The sequence below is a fragment of the Sceloporus occidentalis genome, unplaced genomic scaffold, assembly GCF_023333645.1.
Source record: "Sceloporus occidentalis isolate IW3139 unplaced genomic scaffold, rSceOcc1.0.p SCAF_254, whole genome shotgun sequence".
Lineage (NCBI taxonomy): Eukaryota > Metazoa > Chordata > Lepidosauria > Squamata > Phrynosomatidae > Sceloporus > Sceloporus occidentalis.
This window is the reverse complement of record NW_028317234.1, coordinates 757,857-784,339: the sequence shown is the minus strand read 5'-3', so window position 1 is coordinate 784,339 and position 26,483 is coordinate 757,857. Positions and strand designations below refer to the sequence as shown.

Below are 26,483 nucleotides of genomic sequence, written 5' to 3'. Positions count from 1 at the left end.
ATATATTTATATTCTTATGGTGTGGGTGAGCCCTTTATAGGGTCTTTAGGGCAAGGAGGGAGCAAAGGATGGGACAGTCTTATGTCTCCACAAAAGGATAAAGTACATTTAACCACCTCCATCCCATAAACTGGAGGATAGAAAGCTATGAAAAGGCATCCCCAAAGGGTTATTATTTTAAATGTAATGGGAAACAAGGGTGGTTATGTTTACTTAACCCCCTTGAATATCTCATGTGTAACTTGAAAGCAACCTGTCTCAACTGTAATGCAATATTGACGCAAGTTTGCATTGCATAAAATGTAAGCCTGGACATTTCATCTAGCTTGTGTGACTTTGCTACCACAACATCCTTTTTACACAATGCTTAAGTGAATAAACCCAACAACTTAGAGGTCATTAAAGGTTTTATCATTCCACAGTAATTTTGTACAATGAGTTAAGAGGTTGGCAAATCTAGAACAGTAAGATAGCACACCAGTTAAACAAAACTTGCAAAGCAAAACACACAAACACAACACAGATCAGTAACATGCATGTTTAAAAAAAACACTGTACCATTGCTACGTAAACCACAAGACTTAAGTTATTCAGATGTATCCTATAAGAAATATGAAATTTTAGATCTATTTAATGATATCTTGTAACGCGTATTAGTTTAAGCATATTTACTTGGAACTAACATAAAACAAAACTAGAAAAAACACCCTATATAAACTGCTGTTAGATTCATCCCCACAGTTTCTTGGGCAACTTGAACTGCTTCATCAGCCAAGAAGTTGGCAGAGAACAACATGACTCCAGCTAACCACTCTTGGTCTACATGCAATCACAGAATTGCTAAACTCCATTCCATGCAGTGCTCAAATGCACCGCCGTTTACCAAAGTTGTCGGTTTGTAAGCACCACGCGGACAACCATGAGAACTGGTGGGTCTCCATCGTCTAGCTGGAGCTTGGATGCCCTGCGATACTCGAGTAGGCTTTTTCCTTTCAAATACTTGTTTTCTGAATTCACAACGTTTCCCAAAGAACTCTGGTTTACAGATACACCTCCCAGTTATGTCACATCGCAGTGACATGGAGCCACTGGGACTGCAGCCACACGGCAAGCATATCTGCTCCTCAGAATCCCACCAACAGTTGGGCTTTTCCAATAAAAAACAAAGGGAATAAAAACAACATAAAAGAGAGAACAGCAAAGGCAATTTAGGATAGATTGTTATGATACTCTGTGTTGACATCTATGTTCAATGTTATTACAAGACAAAACATAATGTTTTCAGAACCCATATAAAAAAATGTCAAAAGATGTTGAATATTTTATGTGGGTTGAAAGACATTACAAGAACAACCAGTGGCAATTGTGGTTAAATGATAGATGAACCTGATTACATTTTGACATATGTTGTTGGTACATTGAGAAATCTCAAAAAACTCACTTATTTTAAATGAAAACAGTGTGATAGGACAGCAAGAAGCATGGAAGGGTTTATGAAGTAGTACATTTGGGACCACTTCCTGCTTTTAGCATTGTATTAAAATGTCCATTTAAAACAAATATGGAAATTCACAGTTAAATAATAATGCAAAAAAACTGTTGAAAACAGAAAAACAATAACAGATTATCTGGAAGGTAAAAATTACCAAACACAATCTGCAACTACAGCATTGGATGTATAGTCTGGGAAGATCCCAGTACAAAATGATGTATGAAACTTGTGACTGCAGAGCTCAGTCACTGAACCATGAGTGTGTAGATAAGATGTGGCTCACTATGTCAAGCACACATACTCTGTATGATAAAGAGCTAACTCCATCAAAATCCTCCTTCTTTGAAGGCTGAACTAACCATGAATAATGAATCCTCCCAAATGACTCAAATTTAATACGACAATACAAACTAGTAATTTGACACTAATTCTGGGAGTTGGTATATGATGTAGTATCAATTAACTAGTTTAGTTGCTTTTTTGACAAATAATTGACCATACTTGACATTTTCACTGCCCTTATATTTAAGGGTACCCTTCAGTCATACAAACAAAAAAAGTTTCCTAATTCTTTCTTGAGAAGACATCTTCTTACAAGGCAGATTATTTTCCATATGATGCCTCAAAACTTAGACCTTGGCTTTTTGATAGCTTAATTTAAATCAATGAATCTTTAATTATTTATCTCTTTGAATATTCATTTACTTTTTACTGCCTTTTCTGGGTGCTATCAAAGAGTGAAACAAAACACTTAAAAATGTGACATTGTTAATAGCAGCTCTATTGAATAACATTTAACAAAATCACACTTTTATTACATAGTAATGTAATAAAAGTGTGATTTCGTTAAATAGGTAGCTTAAGATGATAAATGGACTCTGCATGTACTTTAAGCTCAAGTGACTAGCAAATCAAATCAAATGAGAATACAAAAATATATGTATAATAGTTTTTTAACATGCCAATTCTCAGAAGGAATATGTTAAAAAATAAAATAGAACAGTTTATGTCAAAGGGAATTACTGGAGGTTTAAGATGTATTATTTGAAGACACCCCTTTTGGCACTGTACTCAGAGAACAATTCAATGAATACAAAGTGTTGAGAAAAATGTTCAAATGTAAAATAGTGAAAGCTTTTTGAATAGAACAGAGTCACATGTAGTGGCAATCTACACATTAAGCATTTAGACATCGGTATTCTATGTCTTTATTTTATCTTTTGATTTTATTCCATAAAGCACAATGTATAAAAGTAAAGAGGATGTCAAACTGGCTAGATCCGTATAAAAATTCAGCTGGACCACAGCATGGAACGCACATAATAAATTTACAGTAACATGACCTGCAAGCAGAATGCAAGACCCTTTAATGTTAGGGTCACAACATACTATACTTGGCTGCTTGTCAGATGCCTATAGAGCCTATTTGTCAATCTCTATTTGTGTGTTACTGCCCATGCATTGCCTGTGTGGTGTGGCTCTTGTATGAATTAAGAAACGTCAAAAATCATCTGCCGTCAAAGGGGTAACTTAACTTGGCTTGGCTTGCACGGAACATTTCCCACTAAATCAGATCCTGACAAGTTCCACTGAAACTCATGGAGCGTTTCTGTGAGTTACAGAACTTGCAGCAGCCTGGTCACAAAGGTTGTAACTGTGAGTTTTAATCAATGGACACTGAACTGAAGGGTCAGCAATTGATGCATTCACAAAGCACTCCTCTCAGAGGGCAGTTGCTAAACTCTGGCATTAGCTAAAGCCACAGTATTCAGTTTAGGGAAATATCATAATACTTAATTATCAGAATCCTGAGACAGAGTTAAGTAAAACAAAGGAGAAACAGAAAGAAGAAGCTACTTGTTAACACCGTTACCTTGGAAGAAAGAGAGGTTAATAACCAACCCCTGAAAAAGATAGACACTATGGAAAATAACACTTTTACTGCCTAAAGCACCGCATTGACTTCTGCTCTAAAGAACTACTTGGATAATAAATAAAGAATGAAATCATTAGTAACTTACCAAGCACTCATCACACTGACGTCCGGCCACATTATTTTTGCATTCACACTGTCCAGTTTGAAGATTGCAACTTGAGGACAAGGAGCCATTGATATTGCAGTTGCATGCTAAACAAGCATAAAATAAAACCATTAACTTAGAAACATAGAATTTGCTGACAACCATTCGGCCCATTTAGCCTGTCCATGTAAAGACTCAGGCCCCAATCAGTCATTGGTCTCTGATAAGATCAGTGGCGTCGGCAGGGGGGGGCCAGAGGGGGCCATGGCCCCCCCCTACATCATGCTGTGCCCCCCGGTGTGCCCCCCCAATTGAAACGCCGGCTTTTTTTTTTTTTTTTAATAGACCCGGAGGAGAGAGTGAGAGGCGCCGAGCGGTTGCTGAGGAATAAGTTCTCAGCAACCGTTCGGCGCCTCTCACTCTTCTCCGCGACCGCGAGGCCTCTTCCTGGTTCGCAGTGCCGGCATTTCAAGCCGAGCGCCGGTATATGTCGTCATATCCGGCGCCCAGCAGTGAAGCCGGCAGAACCAGGGACACAGAGACCTCGCGATCTCACCGCTGGACAAGCCCAAGGTAAGTGAACTTCAAAGGGGGGGTTAGAAAGTTAGGAGGGGTTTAGAGAGTCAGAAGAGGTAGATAAGAAGTGAGAAGGGGTAGATAAGGATAGATTGGGAGGGAGAGGGGGTAGATAGGATAGATTGGGAGGGAGAGGGGGTAGATTGGGAGGGAGATGGGGGTGGATGGGATACATTGGGAGGGAGAGGGGATAGTTAGGATTGATTGGGAGGGAGAGGGGGTAGATAGGATAGATTGGGAGGGAGAGGGGGGTACATAGGATAGATTGGGAGGGAGAGGGGGGGTACATAGGATAGATTGGGAGGGAGAGGGGGGTACATAGGATAGATTGGGAGGGAGAGGGGGGTACATAGGATAGATTGGGAGGGAGGGGGGTACATAGGATAGATTGGGAGGGAGAGGGGGGTACATAGGATAGATTGGGAGGCAGATGTGGTAGATAGAGAGGGAGAGGGGGTAGATAGGATAGATTGGGAGGGAGAGGGGGTAGATAGGATAGATTGGGAGGGAGAGGGGGTAGATAGGATAGATTGGGAGGGAGAGGTCTTTATGGGACAAAAACGGCGTACGTTCAGCTGTTTGGGGACAAAGTTGACATAATGTGTAACTTAGGTGCTGGTCAGGTTCTATGTGGGCAGTGTGGACACCAGGGCTGGCTTTGGGGTGTGTGACCAGTGATCTATGCCTGTAATTTAGGGGGTTTTATCTATACCTTTAATGCAGAGTTTATATGTAATTTCCAATTGATTTATATCTGCAAAGCTGGGTTTTGTGTCATTCTGTTCATCTGTATCGGCTATATTTCCATACATTATTAATGTTTACCTGCAAATATAGGATTTGCATGTCTTATTCAGTTGATCAATACCTGGAGTGCTGTTTCCATGTGTTGATTATTTGATCTAAACCTTCAGTGCTGAGTGTACATGTGATTTCCAGTTGATATATACCTGCAATGCTGGGTTTGTGTGTTCTGTTGGTTTATACCTGCAATGCTATGTTTCCATACATTATTTATGTATACCTGCAAATACAAGTTTTTTTTTAATCTCATTCAGTTGCATGTGCTGTTTCCATGTGTTGTTTATTTGATCTATACCTGAACTACAGGGTGTAAGTAAAAGAGCGCTATGGTTTAGTGAATGAGGGGACAAAGGGACTCTGGGGATGATTACAGGGGAGAGGACCTCTCAATGTCACGGTGCAGTCAGAAGGAGGGAACACTGCACTGACTCTCACTGTCTTCCCCTGATCTGCAGTCAGTGTGGCAAATATATTGGCTGCAGGGGCTAATATTAATATATATCGGAAGCTGGGACTAATGTTTATATATATCGGCAACAGGGGCTAATATTAATATATATTGGCTGCAGGGCCTATTATCAATAAATATTGGCTGCAGGGGCTAATATTTATATATATTGGCTGCAGGGACTAATACTATATATCGGCAGTAGGGGCTAATATTAATATATGTTGGCAGCAGGGTATAATTTCTATGTATATCGGCAGCAGGGTATAATATAAGTATGTATCCGCAGCAGGGGCTAATATTAATATATATCCGCAGCAGGGGTTAATATTAATATATATCGGAAGCAGGATGTAATATTTCTATATATCTGCAGCAGGGTCTAATATTAAATAATGAAAAATAACTGTCACTTTAGCTGTTATTTTGAAATCATATTTTAATCACGGTCTTTACTTCAAAGAGATAAGTGTATATTATGTAGTTAAAAATGCACGTGTGTGTGTGTATATATATATATATATATATATATATATATATATATATATATATATATATATATATATATATATAGTGTATATGTACCGTTTTATAATTGGCCCCCCTACTTTGGTCCCTGGCCCCCCATGTGCCCCCCCTAAATATGAAACCTGGAGACGCCACTGGATAAGATAGCTGTAAACCTATCCCACTCATGTTTAAACTCCCTAACCATATTAGCCTCATTTATCTACCACCTTCTTTGTAAAGTAAAACACCATTACATTATACAGCCAGTGACCCCCATGTAACTTAGAAAGAAAGTGATTGACATAGCACATAGTAAGAATGGTGGGTTTAACAATCTTTATTATCAGCATCCAATGTTAAAAACTGAAATGAGCCTTAGTTCATCGTTTTCATTGCTTAGAAGTACTCACCTTGACAGCTCAGTGGTCCAAGGGCGTCTCCAAAATATCCATCAGCACACTTATTGCAATACTCCCCAGTTATTCCTGGTTTACATATAAGGCAGGCCCCTGTCTCAGTGTTACAACAGCCAGGGGCTGAAAGATCGAGGTTGTTACTGCATTCACAAGGCTTGCAAGATCCACCAGGTAACGAAGGCTGCCCAAAATACCCTTCTGCACACCTAAAGTTAATTAAGAAATAAATTAATAATTAATAAAACACAACACTGTCCCAACATCTAGATGTAAAGTGGAAATACGAATAAACAAATGGTTAACCCTTTAAGGACGCAGGTATTTTACACTATTTTACTCTTGCAGACACAAGGGTTTTCAGTCTTTGTTTAACTGTAATTTCACCCTCTTTCATTTATTGTACCCACACAAACCATATGTCTCATTTCAGACAGTAAATAAAAATATATATACCGGTATTTTGTCAACCAATAGTTTTTGCCTAGGTGCATATGGGCACATTTTATGCATATTTGCTCTTGAACCAACGACATACTTGGTGGTACTAAAAAAAGTTTCTTGCACTGCATGAGTGCATATACAAAAACCATCACAATTTGCATTCTGCAACATCCCCTGAGTTCAGTAATGTAACACATGCATAGTTTTAGCATGGTTATGGGACAATACAAAGTCTAAATTGGAATTTGCACATTTCCATTTTTTTAAAACCTTATTTATTTAGGGGCACAGAAGTATGTTTATGCGGAAGCCATTTCCACATCTTACAAAGCTAGCGTTAAAAAATATATATATATGTATTTCTTCACAAAAAAATGCAATTTCACCATTTTCTTCGGACTGTATATATGCACATACAAATACATCCCCAAAGTTCAACAACGTCCAACAAACATAGATTTGTAATACTTATTGAACATTACGAGGTCTACATTTCTGATTTCAAGTTTGGAATTTTTTATCAGAGACTTAAAGATCCACCCATATAATTGTCCAACCCACCTACACAGCCACCCAAAAAATATTCATAAAAAATAAAATAAAATCTTTCACTTCCCCCAAAAAGACCAGGACACTTAACTTACTAAACTAGCATACATCCTAGCATACTTTATTTGTTTTTTCTCCGTAATTTTTTATTTTAAGTCCTGGACAAAACATATAAACTAGGACTAACCCTAACTAACCACCCACCAAATAGTCTTAATAAAATGAAATAAATTTCTTCAAATTAAAATTCCCCACTTACTATGAGTAAGTAATGTAACCTTACTTATTTGCTTAATGTCCACCACTAGTGCTATGGCAACAGGGCATTTGAATTTTTTAAATTATGTTTCTTATGTGCTCAGTGGAATATGGATAGCGATCCCTTTGGGGATCTTTATTTTTTCTTATGGATGCCAGTGATGTCACAGTGACATCACTGGGCTCCCTATATTGTTTATTTATTTGTTTATTTTATATTTCAGTTTTTTTAAAATATTTTTTTTCCCTTTTTTCTTCCTTCTGATCTCCCTTGCAATGATCACATTGTGATCAGCATGCATGGCTCGATAGTCTGTATTGCTAATCACAACATGTGCAATCAGCCAGCAGGGGGAGCAAACTGACAGGCCCTACTAGGTCTCTCTTCTCCTCAAGTGACAATTTAGTGGGTGCTAATAGAAAGGAATACCTCATCCCAAGATCGGTCATTCCTTATATACCAGTGTAAATGCACTCGCATTGCCCTAGGTTTTTATGGAAGAGGGGCTTCTGCCGCACTGGACCTGTTGCTATAAGCCTAGTAAAACTAGGCCACAGTACACTACTGCTACAAAAAAAAAAAAAAAAAAAAGATTCAACGAAAGATATATATATTCAAATTTACATGTGTGGTGGGGTAAACATATCTTCAGTATATTTATCTATATATTATTATTTATTGTTTTATATTTTTAATTGTTTTATATAGCGCCATCAAATTCCGTAGCGCTGTACAATGGGTAGACAGGACATAACAATTAGTATGTCACATAACAAATTGACTTACAGAGACAAAAGGTCTCAAACGAGCTTACAATCTAGAGTGTGTATACGGAAAGTGTGCATGTGTCACAAGCTTGTAATGACCTATCCCCTCAACCACGTATCTAAGGGAAATGAAACCTAAGACTATATATGTAAAAAAATATAAAGAAATAGCCCATTGGTTTATACCGGTCTTAAATATTCATAACTATGAGAAGTTCTTTGCAAACGAAACCTACATAGGTGAAACGTATTGCAGCAAGTAATTTCAGATCCATCTAGCTATATTTAGCTATTTCTTATCACTTAATCTGTTATAAATATTTTAAGGTCTTCAGCTGCCCAAATTTGTATTAGATGATATAATATGAAAATCATACCGGGGAACAAGAAATTTTGTAAATTGCATCATCCTTTATCAAAGCTATACTGTACTGCCAAGCAGGAATCTACCTCTATTGTCTATTTTGGGTTATAGAGGGCAGATCTCAGCTTCAGGACCTAGCATAGAGTTCGCCAAATGTTTTTTACCCTTTTAAACACACATTCCTTCCTTCTTGTTTCCCTCCCCCTCTGACCTCCTACAGCCATAACATCTTCCCTTTTTACTTTAAAAATGTTTTTTCTAATTCATCTCTCTCTCTGCTCTCTCGTAGCTTTCCTGAAAAACTACTTCTTGAGCCAAGCACTAACCCACCTCCTATGCCACTACATTTATACTAGCATTTACCCATACTATACCTTTAGAAAGTTCACCATTATTGCTAGGATGGGCAAGTTCTCAGGAAGGGTGCTCAACTCTTGTAGTGTCTGATTATGTTAATGTGTATGTGTTACATATGTTTTCAACCACCCCATTTAAAATATATAGCACTGTGTAATTTGTTGGCGCTTCATAAGGGATAAATTAATCAGAATACCACTTCTGTGGGTTTTTATGGGTTGGACATGTACACTTATATTTATAGATATCCTCAATTCAGATACACCTTTAATCTGCAAGCCAAAATATTTAGCAAATATACACTCGGAATTGGACACTGGTCGGTGAGTTAGCTGGATCTCCAAATCGCTGGCTCTTTTCACTGATGCCAGACAACCTTTGTCTACTAAAAGCCTTAATCTACTGGGTTAAATACACACCATAAATTGGAAAATCTATTCCTCTATAAATTTGCCTGTAGTAAGAATATTAATGTACTGTAGTGCTATATCGCAGTGAAAATTTGGCAAAGGCTGCCTAAAGCAAAATTTTAATTAACTCAGAAACATCTCACATTTCATGACACTTGACTGGCAACTGCGAATCTGCAGCAACGGTTGGCATGTGACATATATTTATTATAAGAAACATGAGTCAAGTCGATCCGAACAAATCTCAAAATAAAACCAAAAAATACAATTAAAAAAATGACTGCATTTTTTTACATCCGCTATGAGGGCACTATATTGCAAATGGCTTGCTGACTATGAAATTGTGCCGTGAATGTTAGTTAGTGTGTTACAATATTTATGGATTATTTAATATGACAAAACCTCTAACAAAAGCATACATATAATGTATTACTGTCTTTTTTATGTGTTTTTTTCCTTTTTTTTGTCCAGGGACGTTGTTAAATGTTATGTTTATATGATTCCAACAAGTTATAGGTTAAGGTTATATTATATATATCAATGTTAGTTTTTTCTATATATTTAGATGCCAATCATATAAGCAGTTTACCATTCTCCTTTTTATAAATTACTACTACCACCAGAGACGTTTGGTCTCCCCAACTGGCCCATTTACAGCACAGCATCCATAGACTGCATTAGAAGGCGATGTGCGTCTTTAAAAGACAGAATTCTGGGATATGTTGTAATATCCCAGCACTGTGTCTTAAAGGCACAGCACACCTTTTAATGCAGGGAAGACGCTTACTGTAGAGGGGCTTAGGGCTGCGGAGACAGTAAATATATCTCTGGTGACAGTTCTATATATAAATCCCATCAAGTCGTGATAAATCTGGTTGAGGATGACTGTAGTTAATTACAATAAAAAATATGAATAAGCCTGCTGTACTATTTAACATCTCCGTCTGCACTACATATCTTAAATATACATGTGGTTATACTGGTGTAAAACCTCTAAAAATTCAGAGAAGCAAAATTCTAAGTTTGCGTTATTTGGCTTCCTAGAAGACCTTCAGGATTTTCAGTAGACTTTTCAACTTTGGTGTAATTAAGTCCTATGTGCCAGTATCAAAGTGAGTTCATGTTTATTCTTTGTAAAGAGTTCTTACTGAACAATCTAAGGAGTATAACTATAGCTGCACGCATAAAGAAAGCCAGTAACAAAATCATTAGCATAGTACTACTGTAATGATTCTACAATCAATTCTCAGTTGTGCAGCGGAATATATTATTGTAAAAGTCAGTTGTAACATCAGATGTGCTACAATGCAGTGTTTCATTCTATAACCCATGAAAAATATGTTTTAATAAAATATAAAATACACAACAAAATCAAATGTAAGTACTATTGTTTACATTTAAGATGATGTACTCCAAGGCTGCATCTGTATGTCTTTTTAAGCCTTTACATGTCAACGTGGTGAGCAACACATAGGCTTGCTATGAGCTCCATACCACTCTGGGACTAGAAGGATTCTGTCCTTAGATAATAGGGTCTATATATTAAAAAGTCTAGTGGTCAGTTGAGTTAAGGGTTTACTGAACACACTCGACTGAGACCACATATCAGTGCATGCTAACAATCCCCAGATTCACTGCAATGTGCAAGGTCACGCAACTTAAATTTTTGAGAACTTCAGGTTAGAACTTGCATGTCTTTGCCTGAAACTCATAAAAATTACAACCTCCACCCGCACAATAGACAAAAAAAGAATATATATATACCGTATTTGCTCGATTATAAGACGAGGTTTTAATACCCCTCGTCTTATAATCGGGGTCGTCTTATAATCAGACCTCAAATAGGTCTGACTATGAGACGACTAAGATCCAGATCCCCCGCAGCTGCAGGGGACCTGGATCCTGATGTCTCCCCCCCCCCCCACTTACCAGTAATTCTGAGTCCCCGGTGTGTAGCTGGGGCAGCGTGTGGATGTCTACGCGATTCGCGTAGACAACTTCCGCTGCAGCAGGAAGGAGGTGTGGGTAGCAGTGTGGGTTGTCTGCGTCCATCGCGCAGACCTTCCCCGGCTGTCAGAGATCAGAGTTCTCTGACAGTCGGGGAAGGTCTGCGCGATGGACGCAGACAACCCCTGTTGCTAGCCACGCCTCCTTCCGGCTGCAGCGTAAGTGCGTGGGATCTACACGCTGCCCCGGCTACAAGACAGGGAAGTCAGAAGCACCGGTAAGTTTGGAGGGGGGGGGTTAAATGGGGGGCATAAGGCATTTCTGGAGGCAGAGTGCTCTGTGAAATGCCTTTTAACCCCCTTAATGCCACTCTGCCTCCAGAAATGCCTTTTTAACCCTCTATACGCCACTCTGCCTCCTGAATGCCTTAAACCTCCCTATATGCCACTCTTCCCCATAATATGCCTTTTAACCCTCTAAATGCCAGAGTGGCATATAGGGGTATAAGGCATTTCTAGAGGCAGAGTGGCACATAGGGGGTCAAAAGGCATATCATGGGGCACAGTGGCATATAGGGTTAAAAGGCATATCATGGGGCACAGTGGCATTTAGAGGGTTACAAGGCATATCATGGGGCACAGTGGCATATAGGGGGTATAAGGCATTTCTGGGGCAGATGTGCATAACAGGGGGGGAGGTTGGAAAATAGAAGGAAATAAAACCAAAATATTTTTCTCAATCATAGCTTTTATTAAAAAAAAAATAGTTTAGATGAATTAACATTTACTGGTTATAGATTACTCTGCTGGTGCAATCTGTGATAAAATTTAATTGCGTTTTGTCCGAATAAACGTTCTTTTATCTGTAGGTGGCCATTGTTGACAGCTATGTAATTCGTTGTGTGACTTGCTGAAACACCACAATATTCTTTACTATTCATGATGTATTCAAAGTCAGTGAGCCTTTTTTGATGATTAAGACTAAGACGTTCTACAGTATTGCCACAAGGCACTATGATAAGGAGCCAGGCTTCCAAGTTGATTGGTAACAGATATGCAGCAGTCAAAAAACGTCACATGAGTTTCCCTTTAATATAAAACATAAGAAAACACATTTTTCTAATTACAAATATGTAATTTACACTAATTGGTTGCAACAGGTCTAAAGGTCTGCTTGCGTATCCAATTATATTTTAAGGATGCTGCAGCTTTTACACATTTATTTTTTTCTTCCAATGACTCTAAATTAAAGAAACTAAACCCTAGATGTTTCTGACATGATTGGCTTGCAAAGTCGTTAAGATCACAGCAGACCGCCTTCCTGAGAGTATGGTGATTGCTGAAGCAGACAGGAAAAGACTGACAGAAATAGAATACAGTAACAGGAAGAAGAACAGGCGGGTTGATATGTAAGGACAGGTGACTGACTCTAAGAGCAGCACGGTTCAGAAGATTACTCCAAAGCAGAGCATCTGACACAAACTTAACTTAAATCCAGCACAAATAAAAATGAATAAAATAGTTACTGTCCTTGTGTGATGTGCTATTTAGTTTTCTTGAACATTACTGTTGAAGGCTATGAAATATTCATGTATTGGTTTAGAAGACCCATTTTGTAATAGTTTTCTCTTGCCATTATAGCAGAATATAGAAGTACTCCAAAAAGCTGCAGTGTTTAATAACATTTCTTTCTGTAAATTTGGTGTGGCACATGCATAGGATATTTCTCAAGGTTCTTGTTAAAAGGTAAACAAATGTCACGTTAAACAGTTAGTGCTGAAAACGTGCAATAGGATGGGGAATTATGCTTTTACTGACAGTTAATTCATGAAATCAAATGTATCTTTTACAAAGGTGGTTCTAAAGCAGCATGAAGTAGTTAAGGCTCAACCACAGCCAGGCCTCAGTTTGCTGCACTACGTGCACACAGGTGGATTACCATGCCCTTTGTCCTGTCTCTGAGTGGGAGTTGCTTCTAGTTCCATCAATCCCAATACTGTTATGTCTACTTTTCACTTAATTTCTACATGGATCTGCTTGGTACTTATCATGCTACATCTTGGTCTACTTCTGCCCCTCCAAATGAAGCCTGAAGGAAATAGAATCTATAGGTGTCTTAAACAGTCTTTGGCCATTAGGCCATTAATTACAATACCTGGGAACCAGAGCAAGTCTGCGGTTGAGAATCGGCCTTGGTACCTGATGTCAAATCATGAACATGCCGCACCATAGTGGCTTAAGAGCACAGCATGCATCCGCCAGCCGGATACGCTGGATACTATTGTCAGGACCCTACCGGTCTTCGGCGGGGGTCCGTGCCCGGCGGCGACACCGCCGGGCGCCCGCGTCCTTGGCTACGTGCCCGTCGGGTCCCAACCCGTCGGCGACGGAGGTCCTCACCCGGCGGAGTCCCCGCCGAGCAACTACATCCTCGGCCACACGGCACGGCATCTCCGTGCCGCGGGCCGCGTCCCCGGTCTCCATTGCGGCGGCAGCCGCACGAGACAGGCGCCAGGACTAGCAGTGTGGCGGGGGGGGCGGGTCCTGCGGTCCCAGACCGCTGCTGGCAGCCAGGGGGGGGCGTGTCCTGCAGTCCCAAACCTCTACTGACAGCCAGGAGAGGCGTGTCCTGCGGTCTAACCGCAGAGGGGAGGGATTAGGGACTAATTGACAGCCACAGAGAGAGGAGGGGTTAGAGGAGGAGTAACAATTAGGCGGGCTATTTAAACCTGCAACCCTGTACCTTCAGTACTTGGTTGTTCAAGTTCCCTACCGGATTCCTGTACCCTGTTGCTGTTTCTTCTCTATTTGGATTATACGGACTTTTGACCCTCGGCTGGATTTCTGGATTTTGTTTTTGGATTACCCTTGTTGTACTGCGAACCTTCTGATTGGATTATACAGACTTTTGACCCTCGGCTGGATTTCTGGACTTTGTTTTTGGATTACCCTTGTTGTACTGCGAACCTTCTGATTCGATTACATGGACTTTTGACCCTTGGCTATATACTGGACTTTGTGTGTTGGATTACCCTTTACTTCACTCCCTTGCACCCGGTGTCTCTCTGCGCTGCGCTCCGATCCCAACTCAGCTCTGACAACTATGCTCTCATGTTCATTGTCTGGCCATATGTAACCAGTTGGTGGCCCCAGGATCTGCCACTTGAGCTGCAGGAAAGGTTAATGCACAGCACAGCACTGGCCTGCCAAGCATTTGCCTGGTTTGCCAGATGGCCAGTCTTTCTCTCCATGGGAGAAGGGATTGGTGGGCCTGAGTTGGTGAGGCATGACTTTTTGTGGGTGGAGGCAGGGTTGGCCTGTGATAGACATGAAAGGGGTGGGAGTGGACGACTAAAAAGTTAGTGTAGACCTGTCACTTACTGAAACTTTGCAAAGGTGGCTACATATAAAATAACCAATTATAAAGAGTATTATAAATCTGTAATAATGACAGTGAATAGCATATATATATATATATATATATATATATATATATACACGGTGTATATATATATAAAAAAAAAAATATATAAATATATTCACAGTATATGTGTGCATAAATAAAAACAAAGCAAGGAATCAGTGTAAACTCAACACATACTATTTAAAAACACATCTGAGGCATAAATATTGAGGATTACATCACACTATATAGCCACTATGGTATGCTTCCATTCTTGTATTTTTTCTGTATATATACGGTATATATATATATATATATATATATATATATATATATATATATTGTTTTACAAAACATATTTTATCCATATAGCTGTACACTACAATTGCACACTTTTTAGGTATGATATTTTTATTAAATACCTGCTGAACACTTCTTGAAAATGCTAGTGAAACATGATATATATCCTTAGTGTCTTATTCCATAAATACTCTTTGGAACAGTCTTAAAGACTATCATATTATTTATTTAAAGTAGTCAATGCAGAACCAGTGATGTGACTTCCCAGTCAGGCATGTAAAGGATTTGATGTACTAGCCTTTCAATAGGACCATAATACTTAAAAATGTGTTTTTATGTGACTTATTCCATTATATATAATAACCATAGGTTACATACAAAACATTTGGTAAGCTTACTCCTTTAACCAAATCTCCGAAAATCACATTGTGTGTTTAAATGTTGGTATGGAGTCATAATTAGTTATCTATTAATGTTTCTATAAGGGAAATCATGGCAATCAATCCAATTATTTTTATAAGCTACAGTTGCTGTCAATTACATCATTTAAGGAGAACTTTCTTTAAGAGAAAATGTTGTTTCTTACATAGGTAAGTTTATAAATCACTGAAATGTTTAAAACTATATGACATTTCCATTTTCTTGAAGCTCCAATATATCCACTCAATAAACATGGTGTGTAACATAATAACAACAAAAATACATTAAATGCTTTTAAACTATATATTTTTTAATAAACTGAATATATAGTTATGCAATTTTTTGTATGTGCAATAAACCTGCCCCATGATGCTTTTTTAAATGAGGAAATACATCACAAGGATAATGATTTTAGAAGACTTTAGAACTGATTAATTTTTAAAACTAATAGTGCTTCAGCCAGGGCTGTTTATTAGAAAAAATACTAATTTTAATTTCCCCAAAGCTAAACAAATGCAATAAAATAAAAAAATAAAAAATACATTTGAAGGCAATATCAATGTGCATCTGGTATTACATAGCTTATACAATATGATGTTTGAAAAGAAAAAAGATTTCAGAAAATTTTAAGAAATTAAAGGGACTACATGATGTCTTACCTCTCACATCGCTGCCCTGCATATCCAGGAGGGCAGGAATCACACACCAAACTACGATTTGTGTCCAGGTGACATGTAGGGCTAAAGCTTTGTGGTTGTTGGCATTGGATAAGATTTGGAAGAAAGAAGAATAAAAACAAAGTTAAAAACATTATTGCCTCGTCCCTTTAGTTAACATTACTCCGAAAACACAGTGAATTAGGAATGCTCTTCCAGCCTCACACACACACATTTAGCTTTGGCTCCAGCCAATCGTCACTGGAATGGCTCTACTATTTCTGCCGACACTGGATATAGTACAGTGAATGGCAGCATCCCAATGGCATGTTGTGATGGGGCTTACTGTCAGAAATCCTGCTCACTAGTGAATGAGCCGGAATGTACAGCTGCTTGTCTGTGCCCTGGAGTCTATAACCCAAATATATTCTGTGTTAAAATACATTATGTGGTCAAAGTCTCAGTGAAAGGGAGTAACAGTTAACTGACTTGTGTTATATTCCTAACCAATGCCTGGTTCAATAATTACATATAAATGTATATTTAAACCACTCAAATATATCAAATGATTTTTTTCTCTCTAAATATATATATGCATAAACTATATGGGCATAAGTATTGGGACACACCTCTTAATCATTGAATTCAGGTGTTTCAATCCAACCCAATGTCAGCGGCATATCAAGCCATGTAGTCTGGATTTATAAACATTTGTTCTGAAAATCTCAGTGAATTCAAGCCTGGTACTTTGATGCCACCTTTGCAATAAATCAGTTTGTGAAACGTAATCCCTGCTAGATATTCTACGGTCAACTGTAAATGGTATTATTGGAAAGTGGAAGCATTTAGGAACAGCAGAAGACCACATAAAGTCACACAGCGGGGTCACCGAGTGCTAAAGCGCATGGTGTGTCCATAGCTAAAGAGTGCCATACTTTTCTCAGCACAAAAACTGCGGCAGGAACTCCATGGAAAGGGCTCCCTGGACAGTTAGGGAAAGAACTATGACTGCTGGCCTGGGCCGGTTTAAAGGATGTCAGTGGTTTAGTGATTGGTGCCTGCAACATTGTTTCAGGGTTTTAAGGGTATATGAAGAGGGTGTGAGTGGGGTTCTACCTTTTTCTGCCTGGATCCTCCCTGGACAGGTTCCCTACAACCCACCCAGCTGGTGTGTTGTTGGTTAATGTTTGTGTTGGTTGTTAATGCTGGGACAATAAAGCTGTGGCCAATGCCCTACACACATATTGGTGTCTGTCTTTATTTAAGAGGTTTGGGCAGAGGTAATAGGTATAGGCTCCAGGATTAAGCACTCATGGGTTTTCATGGCCGAGCAGCTGCATGTAAGCTTCACATCACCAAGTGCAATCCTAAGCATCAGATCGAATGGTGTAAAGCACGCCACCATTGGAGCAGTGGACACGTGTTCTGTGGAGTGAGAAATTACGCTTGTCAGTCTGGGTTTGGCAGATGCCAGGAGAATGTTACCTGCCTGATTGCATTGTGCCAACTGTAAAGTTTGGTAGAGGATGGATAATGGTATGGGGGTGTTTTTCAGGGGTTGGGCTAGGCACCTTACTTTCACTGAAGGGAAATCTTAATGCATACCAAGACATTTTTGGACAATGCTATGCTTCCAACTTTGTTGGGAACAGTTCCCTTACGAAAAATTACTGCAGTACTTCACTGTACTGCAGTATTACTGCACATTTACTGCACTTTTTTTTATATTGCAAACCTACAGTTGTACTTCAATGTACTGCAGCTTTATTGCAGTAAAACTGCAGTAGAGTGAAGTACAAATGCAGTAAAACTGCAGTAAATGTGCAGTAATACTGCAGTAAAAGTGCAGTATTGCAGTTTTTTCATGTCCAAAAAACTGCAGTATTACTTCAGAAAAACTGCAGTAATTTTTTCGTAAGGGTTTGGGGAAGACCATTTTCTATTCCAGCATGACTGTGCCCCAGTGCATAAACCAAGGTCCATAAAGACATGGTTGGATGAGTTTGGTGTGGAAGAACTTGACTGGCCCACACAGAGCCCTGACCTCAATCTTAAACACCTTTGGGATGAACTGCCACAGAGATTAATAGGCAGTTGACTGATGATTGTTCTTATTCAACAGCAGTGCCTGACCAGGGCCGGACTGGGACTGAAAAGCAGCCCTGGAAAAATTTGGAGACCAGCCCCATATAGTTTATCTCACGGTCAAGCTCTTATACCCACACGCACCCCTTATACATACCCGCGTCACACTATTCGCCATTCTTTTTATCTCATTATTTGTATTAAAATGCCAGAAAGCAAAAGTGTTAAAAGGCCCTAATAAATTAAATACATTACACATAATGGGATCAAAACATTTGCTACTGCGAACATTTTTAGATGAAAAAGTTCCATTTTATTCAGTGGAACAAAACACTGATCACATTATTCTTCACGATATTCTGGTAAGAAACTTTTATTTCTTTATTAATTCATGTAGACTATTTTTTTCCATATTTAATAAAAGCTATGATTGAGACATGTTTGGTTTTTATTTCCTTTCATTTGACAACCTACCCCCGAGTTATGCACCTCTGCCCCCAGGCTTGCCGCTCTGCCCCCCTGATATGCCTTCTAACCCCCTATATGCCACTCTGCCTCCAGAAATGCCTTATACCCCCTATATGCCACTCTGTCCCATGATATGCCTTCTAACCCCCTATATGCCACCCATATAGTGGGTATAAGGCATTCTGGGGGCAGAGTGGCATAAAGGGGGTTAAAAGGCATATCATGGGGCACTCTGCCTCCAGAAAAGCCTTATGCCCCCCTATATGCCACTCTGCCAGCCTGATATGCTTTATACCCTCCTATATGCCACTCTGCCCCATAATATGCCTTTTAATACCCTATATGCCACTCTGCCTCCAGAAATGCCTTTTACTCCCTGTCACTCTGCCTCCAGAAATGCCTTATACCCCCCATATGCCACTCTGCCTCCCTGATATGCCTCAACCCTCCTATATGCCCCTCTGCCCCGTGATATGCCTTTTAACCCCCTTTTTGCCACTCTACCTCCAGATATGCCTTTTGACCCCCTATATGTCACTCTGCATCCAGAAATGCCTCATACCCCTATATGCCACTCTGTCCCATGATATGCCTTCTAACCCCCTATATGCCACTCTGCCATATAGAGGGTTAAAAGGCATATCATGAGACAGAGTGGCATATAGGGGGTATAAGGCATTTATGGAGGCAGAGTGGCATAAAGGGGGTTAAAAGGCATATCATGGGACACTCTGCCTCCAGAAAAGCCTTATACCCCCCCTATATGCCACTCTGCCTCCCTGATATGCCTCAACCCTCCTATATGCCCCTCTGCCCCGTGATATGCCTTTTAACCCCCTTTTTGCCACTCTACCTCCAGATATGCCTTTTGACCCCCTATATGTCACTCTGCATCCAGAAATACCTTATACCTCCATATGCCACTCTGTCCCATGATATGCCTTCTAACCCCCTATATGCCACTCTGCCATATAGGGGGTTAAAAGGCATATCATGGGACAGAGTGGCATATAGGGGGGGTATAAGGCATTTCTGGAGGCGGAGTGGCATGAAGGGGGTTAAAAGGCATATCATGGGGCACTCTGCCTCCAGAAAAGCCTTATGCCCCCTATATGCCACTCTGCCTCCCCGATATGCTTTATACCCTCCTATATGCTCCTCTGCCCCATGGTATGCCTTTTAACCCCCTTTATGCCACTCTGCCTCCAGATATGCCTTTTGACCCCCTATATGTCACTCTGCATCCAGAAATGCCTTATACCCCTATATGCAACTCTGGCATATAGGGGGTTAAAAGGCATATCATGGGACAGAGTGGCATATCGGGGGTATACGGCATTTCTGGAGGCAGGGTGGCATATAGGGGGACACACTTACATACACACAAACACATGCCGATTTTTTTTGTTTTTAACAAATACAAAAAAATATACAGTACAAAAATTACATTGGTTTACTGACCTTCTACTTCTCTTGACTTCCGTCCTCTGGTAGCTGCACACTGTTCTCCTCTATGCTGACAGGATGTCACTGACCTGACATCCGGTGCTGCAGCAGTCTGAGTGCGAGGGGGCGGAGCTTTCACCCCTCACGCTGCTCCCACACTATGCAGCCATCAGACTGCTGGGAATGTAATCTAAACGTGCTGATGCCGCCGGCCGGAGCTACTTCAACACTTTTTTTTTTTATTTATATGGTAAGCTGGATCGGCTTGCCATATAAAGTAAAAAAAAAAGTATTAAAGCAGAGCCGGCTGGCGGCATCAGCACGCATCGGCCGTTTAGATTACATTCCCAGCAGTCTGATGGCCGCATACTGATGGGAGCAGTGTGAGGGGTGAAAGGTCAGTGCGAGGGGGCAGAGCTTTCACCCCTCACGCTGCTCCCATCACTAGACGGCCATCGCACACGGCTGCTGGGTGCTGATGCCGGCCGTCCGCATCAGCACCCAGTGGCCGCTTTGATTAGATTTCGGGCAGCCTGGGGGGCAATTGTCCCCCTGCCCAACCCGCCCCTGGCGCCTTCAGGGTTAGTCTGCCGGCCGCCCAGCCCACGGACCTGCCGGCCCACCGGGAAATTTCCCGGTATCCCGGTGGGCCAGTCCGGCCCTGTGCCTGACCTTACAAATGCTCTACTGAACGACTGTCAAATCTTGTGGAAAGCATTCCTAGAAGAGTGGAAGCTGTTCTAGCTGCAAGGGGGGGGGGGGGCAACTACATGTATATGTATTTAGAATGTGGTGTCATAAAAGTCCCGGGTTGGTGTAATGGTCAGGTGTCCCAATACTTATACCCATATAGTGTGTGTATGTGTGTGTATATATATATATATATATATATATATATATATATATATATAGTTATACAGAAAAAGTTATAATATACATTTTGCATAGAAATACAATAAAGTCCTGTTTTATTAACTGATATAAAAAGTTCTGTTGTTTCACCCTGTCTTTTCCAGATTGTAAGCTTTCATGATTAAGGTCCATTATTTTCTCATTGTATATATATGAACACAGTCTTCATGGTTACATAAAATCTACCCCTTACGAAAAATTACTGCAGTTTTTTCTGAAGTAATACTGCAGTTTTTTGGACATGAAAAAACTGCAATACTGCACTTTTACTTCAGTATTACTGCACATTTACTGCACTTTTACTTTTTTTTTATATTGCAAACCTACAGTTGTACTTCAATGTTCTGCAGCTTTATTGCATTTGTACTTCCTTACAAAAATAACTGCAGTAAAACTGCAGTACCGTGAAGTACAAATGCAGTAATACTGCAGTAAAAGTGCAGTATTGCAGTTTTTTCATGTCCAAAAAACTGCAGTATTACTTCAGAAAAAACTGCAGTGATTTTTCGTAAGGGACAGCATTGCTGATTATTTTGCTTAGAGGATAATATCATTAATATTGTATTTTAAAAAATGCATACATTTATATAGGGATAGAAAAATATAACAAAGAGAGGGTTCTTTTTGCATGCCTACTTTTATGAGTAATTAAATGACTCCACCAAATCACTTTATTTAACCTTTTTAAGGTTAGTAAAATTTGACAGCTATCTTGTTTTAACTTAAGCGAGAGCAGGCAAGAACATTTCAGTCTTGAAAAAACTGGCCTTGCATAATGTATAGCTCAACAAGTAAGGAGCATTACAAGAAATTTCAATGATTTATATGCATTGTAATGTATGTTGCCAATCAAGCATCAAAGTGTGTGCTTGAGAGTTCCTTTTTCTATTTTTATCTTCTGCAACTGGGATGTAACTACCTGCTACCTTAGCTTTGTAAGTTCCTCTTCAGATCAGTTTCTAATAAATGAGACTCAAATATGGTTGGAGGAGTGTGGTGTGTATTGGGTTCCTTTAAGGTGATAAACCTCTGCTTTTAGTGTTATTAGCAACAGAACAGGAACTACCCTGACTACTGTTTATGAGGAAGGCCATCACCTGAACAATCTGAAATGATAACTAAGTACTAAGTACAAATCATTGTCTGTAACCACCTTTGGCCAATTTGGGTATGGGACGTACATACATTTTAGAAAACTGGAGATCGTACATAATGTGGCTGTACAACAGGAGGTGAATATCATGGCCTAATGCTTTGCCATTTCTGTAGTCACCAGCATAATGTGACTGTCAGGGATACCATACAGGTATTTGTGGGGTTGTGTTCCACGTATTCTAAAAACTATAGTGGCAGAGAAGAAGGCACCTCTATTGCCTAAGGAATAGTCTTGCCAATGTATGTGACATAGATAATTTATCTGGCTATTTTTCTATCAACACTGATGTCACTAAAATGTGTGAAGAAAAATGTTAAAAAATAGTATAAAATAAATTATGGGATTTTTAGAATGAAACATGGAATAGTGGATTCATGTATTTTGATGCAAAATTGTGTAACACAAATCACTAAATACATTCTAAATTTTACCTTTGTAAAATATTTTGTGAGTTTTTGAACAAATATGATAAAAGGCTATCTGAAAAAAATATGAAAAAGGCATTGACTACTCCATTGACTATTTTATTGGCTACAATGTTTTTGTTTAGTGTAGGTGCAAAAAAAACCTTTTAATTTGGTGTCTTTGCTGTATTTTTAAGGATCATACAGCTGATTAAGGAGGTCAGCACACCCATTCAGAAATGCCTAGGATTTAAATCCATCCATTTATGTTTGACAGGAGCAATAATGAAAAATAAATGTTTGCTTTAGCTGGATAGCATTTCCTGTTCCATTCATTATTCATAATGTGCTAGTTTAGTCATTTTGTTTGGGTAAGTGAATTAGGAAGAAAAAATCATTAGCTACAAAAACCATTTTAAAATGATTTTTGTCCATGAAATGTGTACAGTCTTCTGTAAAACAAACAGCAAAGGGAATATTTGGCACCAGATAAGACCAAATTAAAATGCTTTTTACTTTCATACCATATTCCCTTCATGGCTGTGTAGTGCGTTGATTTTATAAATATGTAAGTATTTTAATTTCCCTTTATGCATTTTCTCTTTTGACAAGATTTATCTCGACCTTTGATCTTTTTTATGTGTTTTCAACATTTTTAATAGGTAACAGTCAGCAAAATACGATTGCTAGATGTGGATGTGGAAGGCTGGCAAAAAGGCAAAAGGACAAGTGATCCGTGGACTGTTCTGATTTAAATATTCTTTACCAGATGTATTTGTTTTTGGCTGTTAGTTGCTAGTCAACACATAGGCAGTCAGAAGTGTAGAGAACTTAAATAATGTACATTGTGACTCTTCTTGGATGTTCTATGCAGTTCCATTCGGTATGTATTGTACACAAAACAGCGTGTTAAAGCGTAACATGTAACCCTACATATATTATTTAGCGGTTGTAAAAAAGTGCCAGAGCTGCTTAGTTATCCCTGGCCCAGCTCTGTTCCTACTGCATTAAGCCCATTGCAAATTCTCTTGCACCTCGAGGGCTAAAGGGGACTGTATTACAGCTTGGTACCTCTTATAACATAGAGCTCTCTTTTCTGCACTTTTGTGAATTTAGCAATAAAAATTTTGAGTTGAATATTAGGTTAACACCAGCTTCATTATTTATTTAAGTGAGGGTTGAATTGTGTTAAGCTGCTGTCAAAATCAATGTTTCTATAAATAAATGTAATATGTGGCCCGTCTCTCAGGAATTGCTCAGTGGGATTGACTCTTTCTAACGCTTTTCCAAGTTTAGTGAATGGATAGGTCACAGTTGGAGTAAATGCTAGGACACAAGCAGAAGAGGTCAGTGGGGGTCCAAAACTTATAGAACCTTGGAACTCAAGACCAGATTACAACTTTATAGCCTACCTTTTGTAAAGCCTCTTTAATATTTGACATTTTGTATATTTCTTTCTTATTTTATCTTACAGATTTTGTTAATTACCAAATAAAAACTTTAAATCAGGACAGTTAAATGCTCAATCAGGATTGAGTGTTTTCAACTGCCACTAAAACTGCAACGATATTTAAATATACTTACTTATTTGATTCTAAGGTCAATGGACATGCGCAGGGCTGGCAGTCATCAGCAGTGCCATCTGTTGGATTTCCATAAAAACCCGGAAGGCAATAATCACAGAATCTGCCATAGGTATTGTGCTTACAATTCTGCAAAGTAACAGACATTTGAGCATTAAATGAGAACAGCTATAAATTTCACAGCCATCAATGAATCCACAAGTAAAAAAGGAGGAACTTTTTGGGAAATCAGTCTGATGCACCATCTGAATATGGAAAGCAAATAGATCTGAGTGTATATGGCCTATTAATATATTGAACGTATATATTTTTTCTGTCTGTAAAATAAATTAACCCATGAAAACCTATGTGTACATGAATAAAGTACAATATTTTTACTTTATTAAGTATTTTCATTCTTCACTATTGTAACAGAGCTATGCAATGTCCTGGTGCTATAAACTTTAAATAAATGCAATGTATGTATTATTACCTTTTCTTTATATAGCACCAACAAATAAGTACAGTACAGAAAATTTAAAAGGCTTGACAAAACTAAATTGACAAACCAAAACAAACAAATACATTAGATAAGTGGGGTCATATATTGACTTTTAACTAGATATTTGTTTAGTCTTGAGTTTAGAGCCAAGATAGAATCTGTAACATTGTCTCACTGTGGTCGTTGTCAGATTGGACACCAATGCCTAGTGTACTGTACTCATTCTGTATTTATTACAATAACATGCTATACCAAAGAGACTTCCCTTCCAACTATTTATTGTGGTTCAACAAATGTTATTTCTGTTTACAATGAAGAAAAATATTTTTTTTAATTAGGAAAAGTAGCAAGGTGATTAGAGTAATATATGTCAGAGTCAATTTCCTCTTGCTCACGAAAAGGAAAGTATCATTATAGAGACAGCCATGTTTTATTAACAATGATTATAACAAAATCCTTCCTGTGAGGCAGACTTATGGATTAAATAACTTTCCAAGTTATAACCAGATGCACATTGTAAATTAGTTTCATGAAAAGACAGTGGCGTATTGGGGAATCTTGACTTTTATTCGTCAAAAACATATTTTATCAAATTTTCAGTTCCATTTGAAAGTAAAGGCAGGAGTAACATAAGTTCTACATGAGAAAATGACATACCCTAAAATGTATTCAAGCCTTTCAGAGAAAAAAGACAGTTAATTATATGAAACATAAAAATACTGAACAGAGTACAATAATAAAAAACCTTTGATATCAGTGTTGTCAATGACATATTTCCCTGTGCTACATCTGATGACTCAGGTACCCATATTCCCTTTTAACATTTATTAGCTTGTTAGAAACCTCGCTACAGATCTTTTATTTCCATGGAATCATACCACCAAAAAGCTCAAGACGACAAAGCAACATTACTTTTTCCACATGGGTACAATTGGGTTTTATAGAGAATAGCAAAAATTATGATTTTTACCATTAGTTTCGATACCTGCTTTTTACACTGTGCCTGTAAGAAAAATCATTACAGGAAAGCATCACCAGTAAAAAAACATACAAAAACTTTAAAACAGAACAGTAGCGTACCTAGCGGGGGGCGGGCGGTCCGCACCGGGTGCCGCTCATCAGGGGGGTGCCAACTTGCCGGCACCCGGCACCCCTCCAGAGACAGACAGTAATGTCCGCCGCTGGAGGAGAAGGCTCGCAAGGGAGCGGTATCGGAGGTCTGTAACAGACCTCCGGCTCCCTTGAGTGATTTTAAGCCGGTTCCCTTGGACCGGCTTAAAATTACTCAAGGGAGACGGAAGTCTGTTAAAGACCTCCGATACCGCTCCCTCGCAATCCACGCGGCAACTGCTGCTGTGCGCCGGGGTTTGTTGTCAGATCCCGGCGCACAACACTGAAGCCGCGCCCACCGCCGTCCGTGCCCTCTGAACCGGAAGAAGACAGAAGAAGAGGAGCGAAGAGGAAGAAAATGAGCTGACTGCTGTAAGAAGAAAAGAGGAAAGGTAGGAAAATCATTCAGTGAGAGTGACAGTGAGAGTGGAATCTGTGGATTGGTATGTGTGGAATCTGTGGATTGGTATGTGTGGAATCTGTGGATTGGTATGTGTGGATTGGTATGTGTGGAATCTGTGGATTGGTAAATGTGGATTGGTATGTGTGGAATCTGTGGATTGGTATGTGTGGATTGGTATGCGTGGAATCTGTGGATTGGTAAATGTGGATTGGTAAATGTGGATTGGTATGTGTGGAATCTGTGGATTGGTATGTGTGGATTGGTATGCGTGGAATCTGTGGATTGGTAAATGTGGA

The 26,483-nt window shown here is 39.2% G+C and overlaps 1 protein-coding gene across 1 annotated transcript in view; it reads right to left on the bottom strand.

The window, feature by feature from the left end:
• Positions 1-26,483, bottom strand: part of LOC149275966 (laminin subunit alpha-2-like) — a 411,836-nt gene that overhangs the window by 169,890 nt on the left and 215,463 nt on the right. Inside the window, 5 exon segments of the mRNA XM_089504075.1 lie at positions 884-1,147; positions 3,514-3,620; positions 6,262-6,473; positions 16,143-16,229; positions 24,195-24,322. Coding sequence (XP_089360201.1) covers positions 884-1,147; positions 3,514-3,620; positions 6,262-6,473; positions 16,143-16,229; positions 24,195-24,322 — 798 coding nt within the window.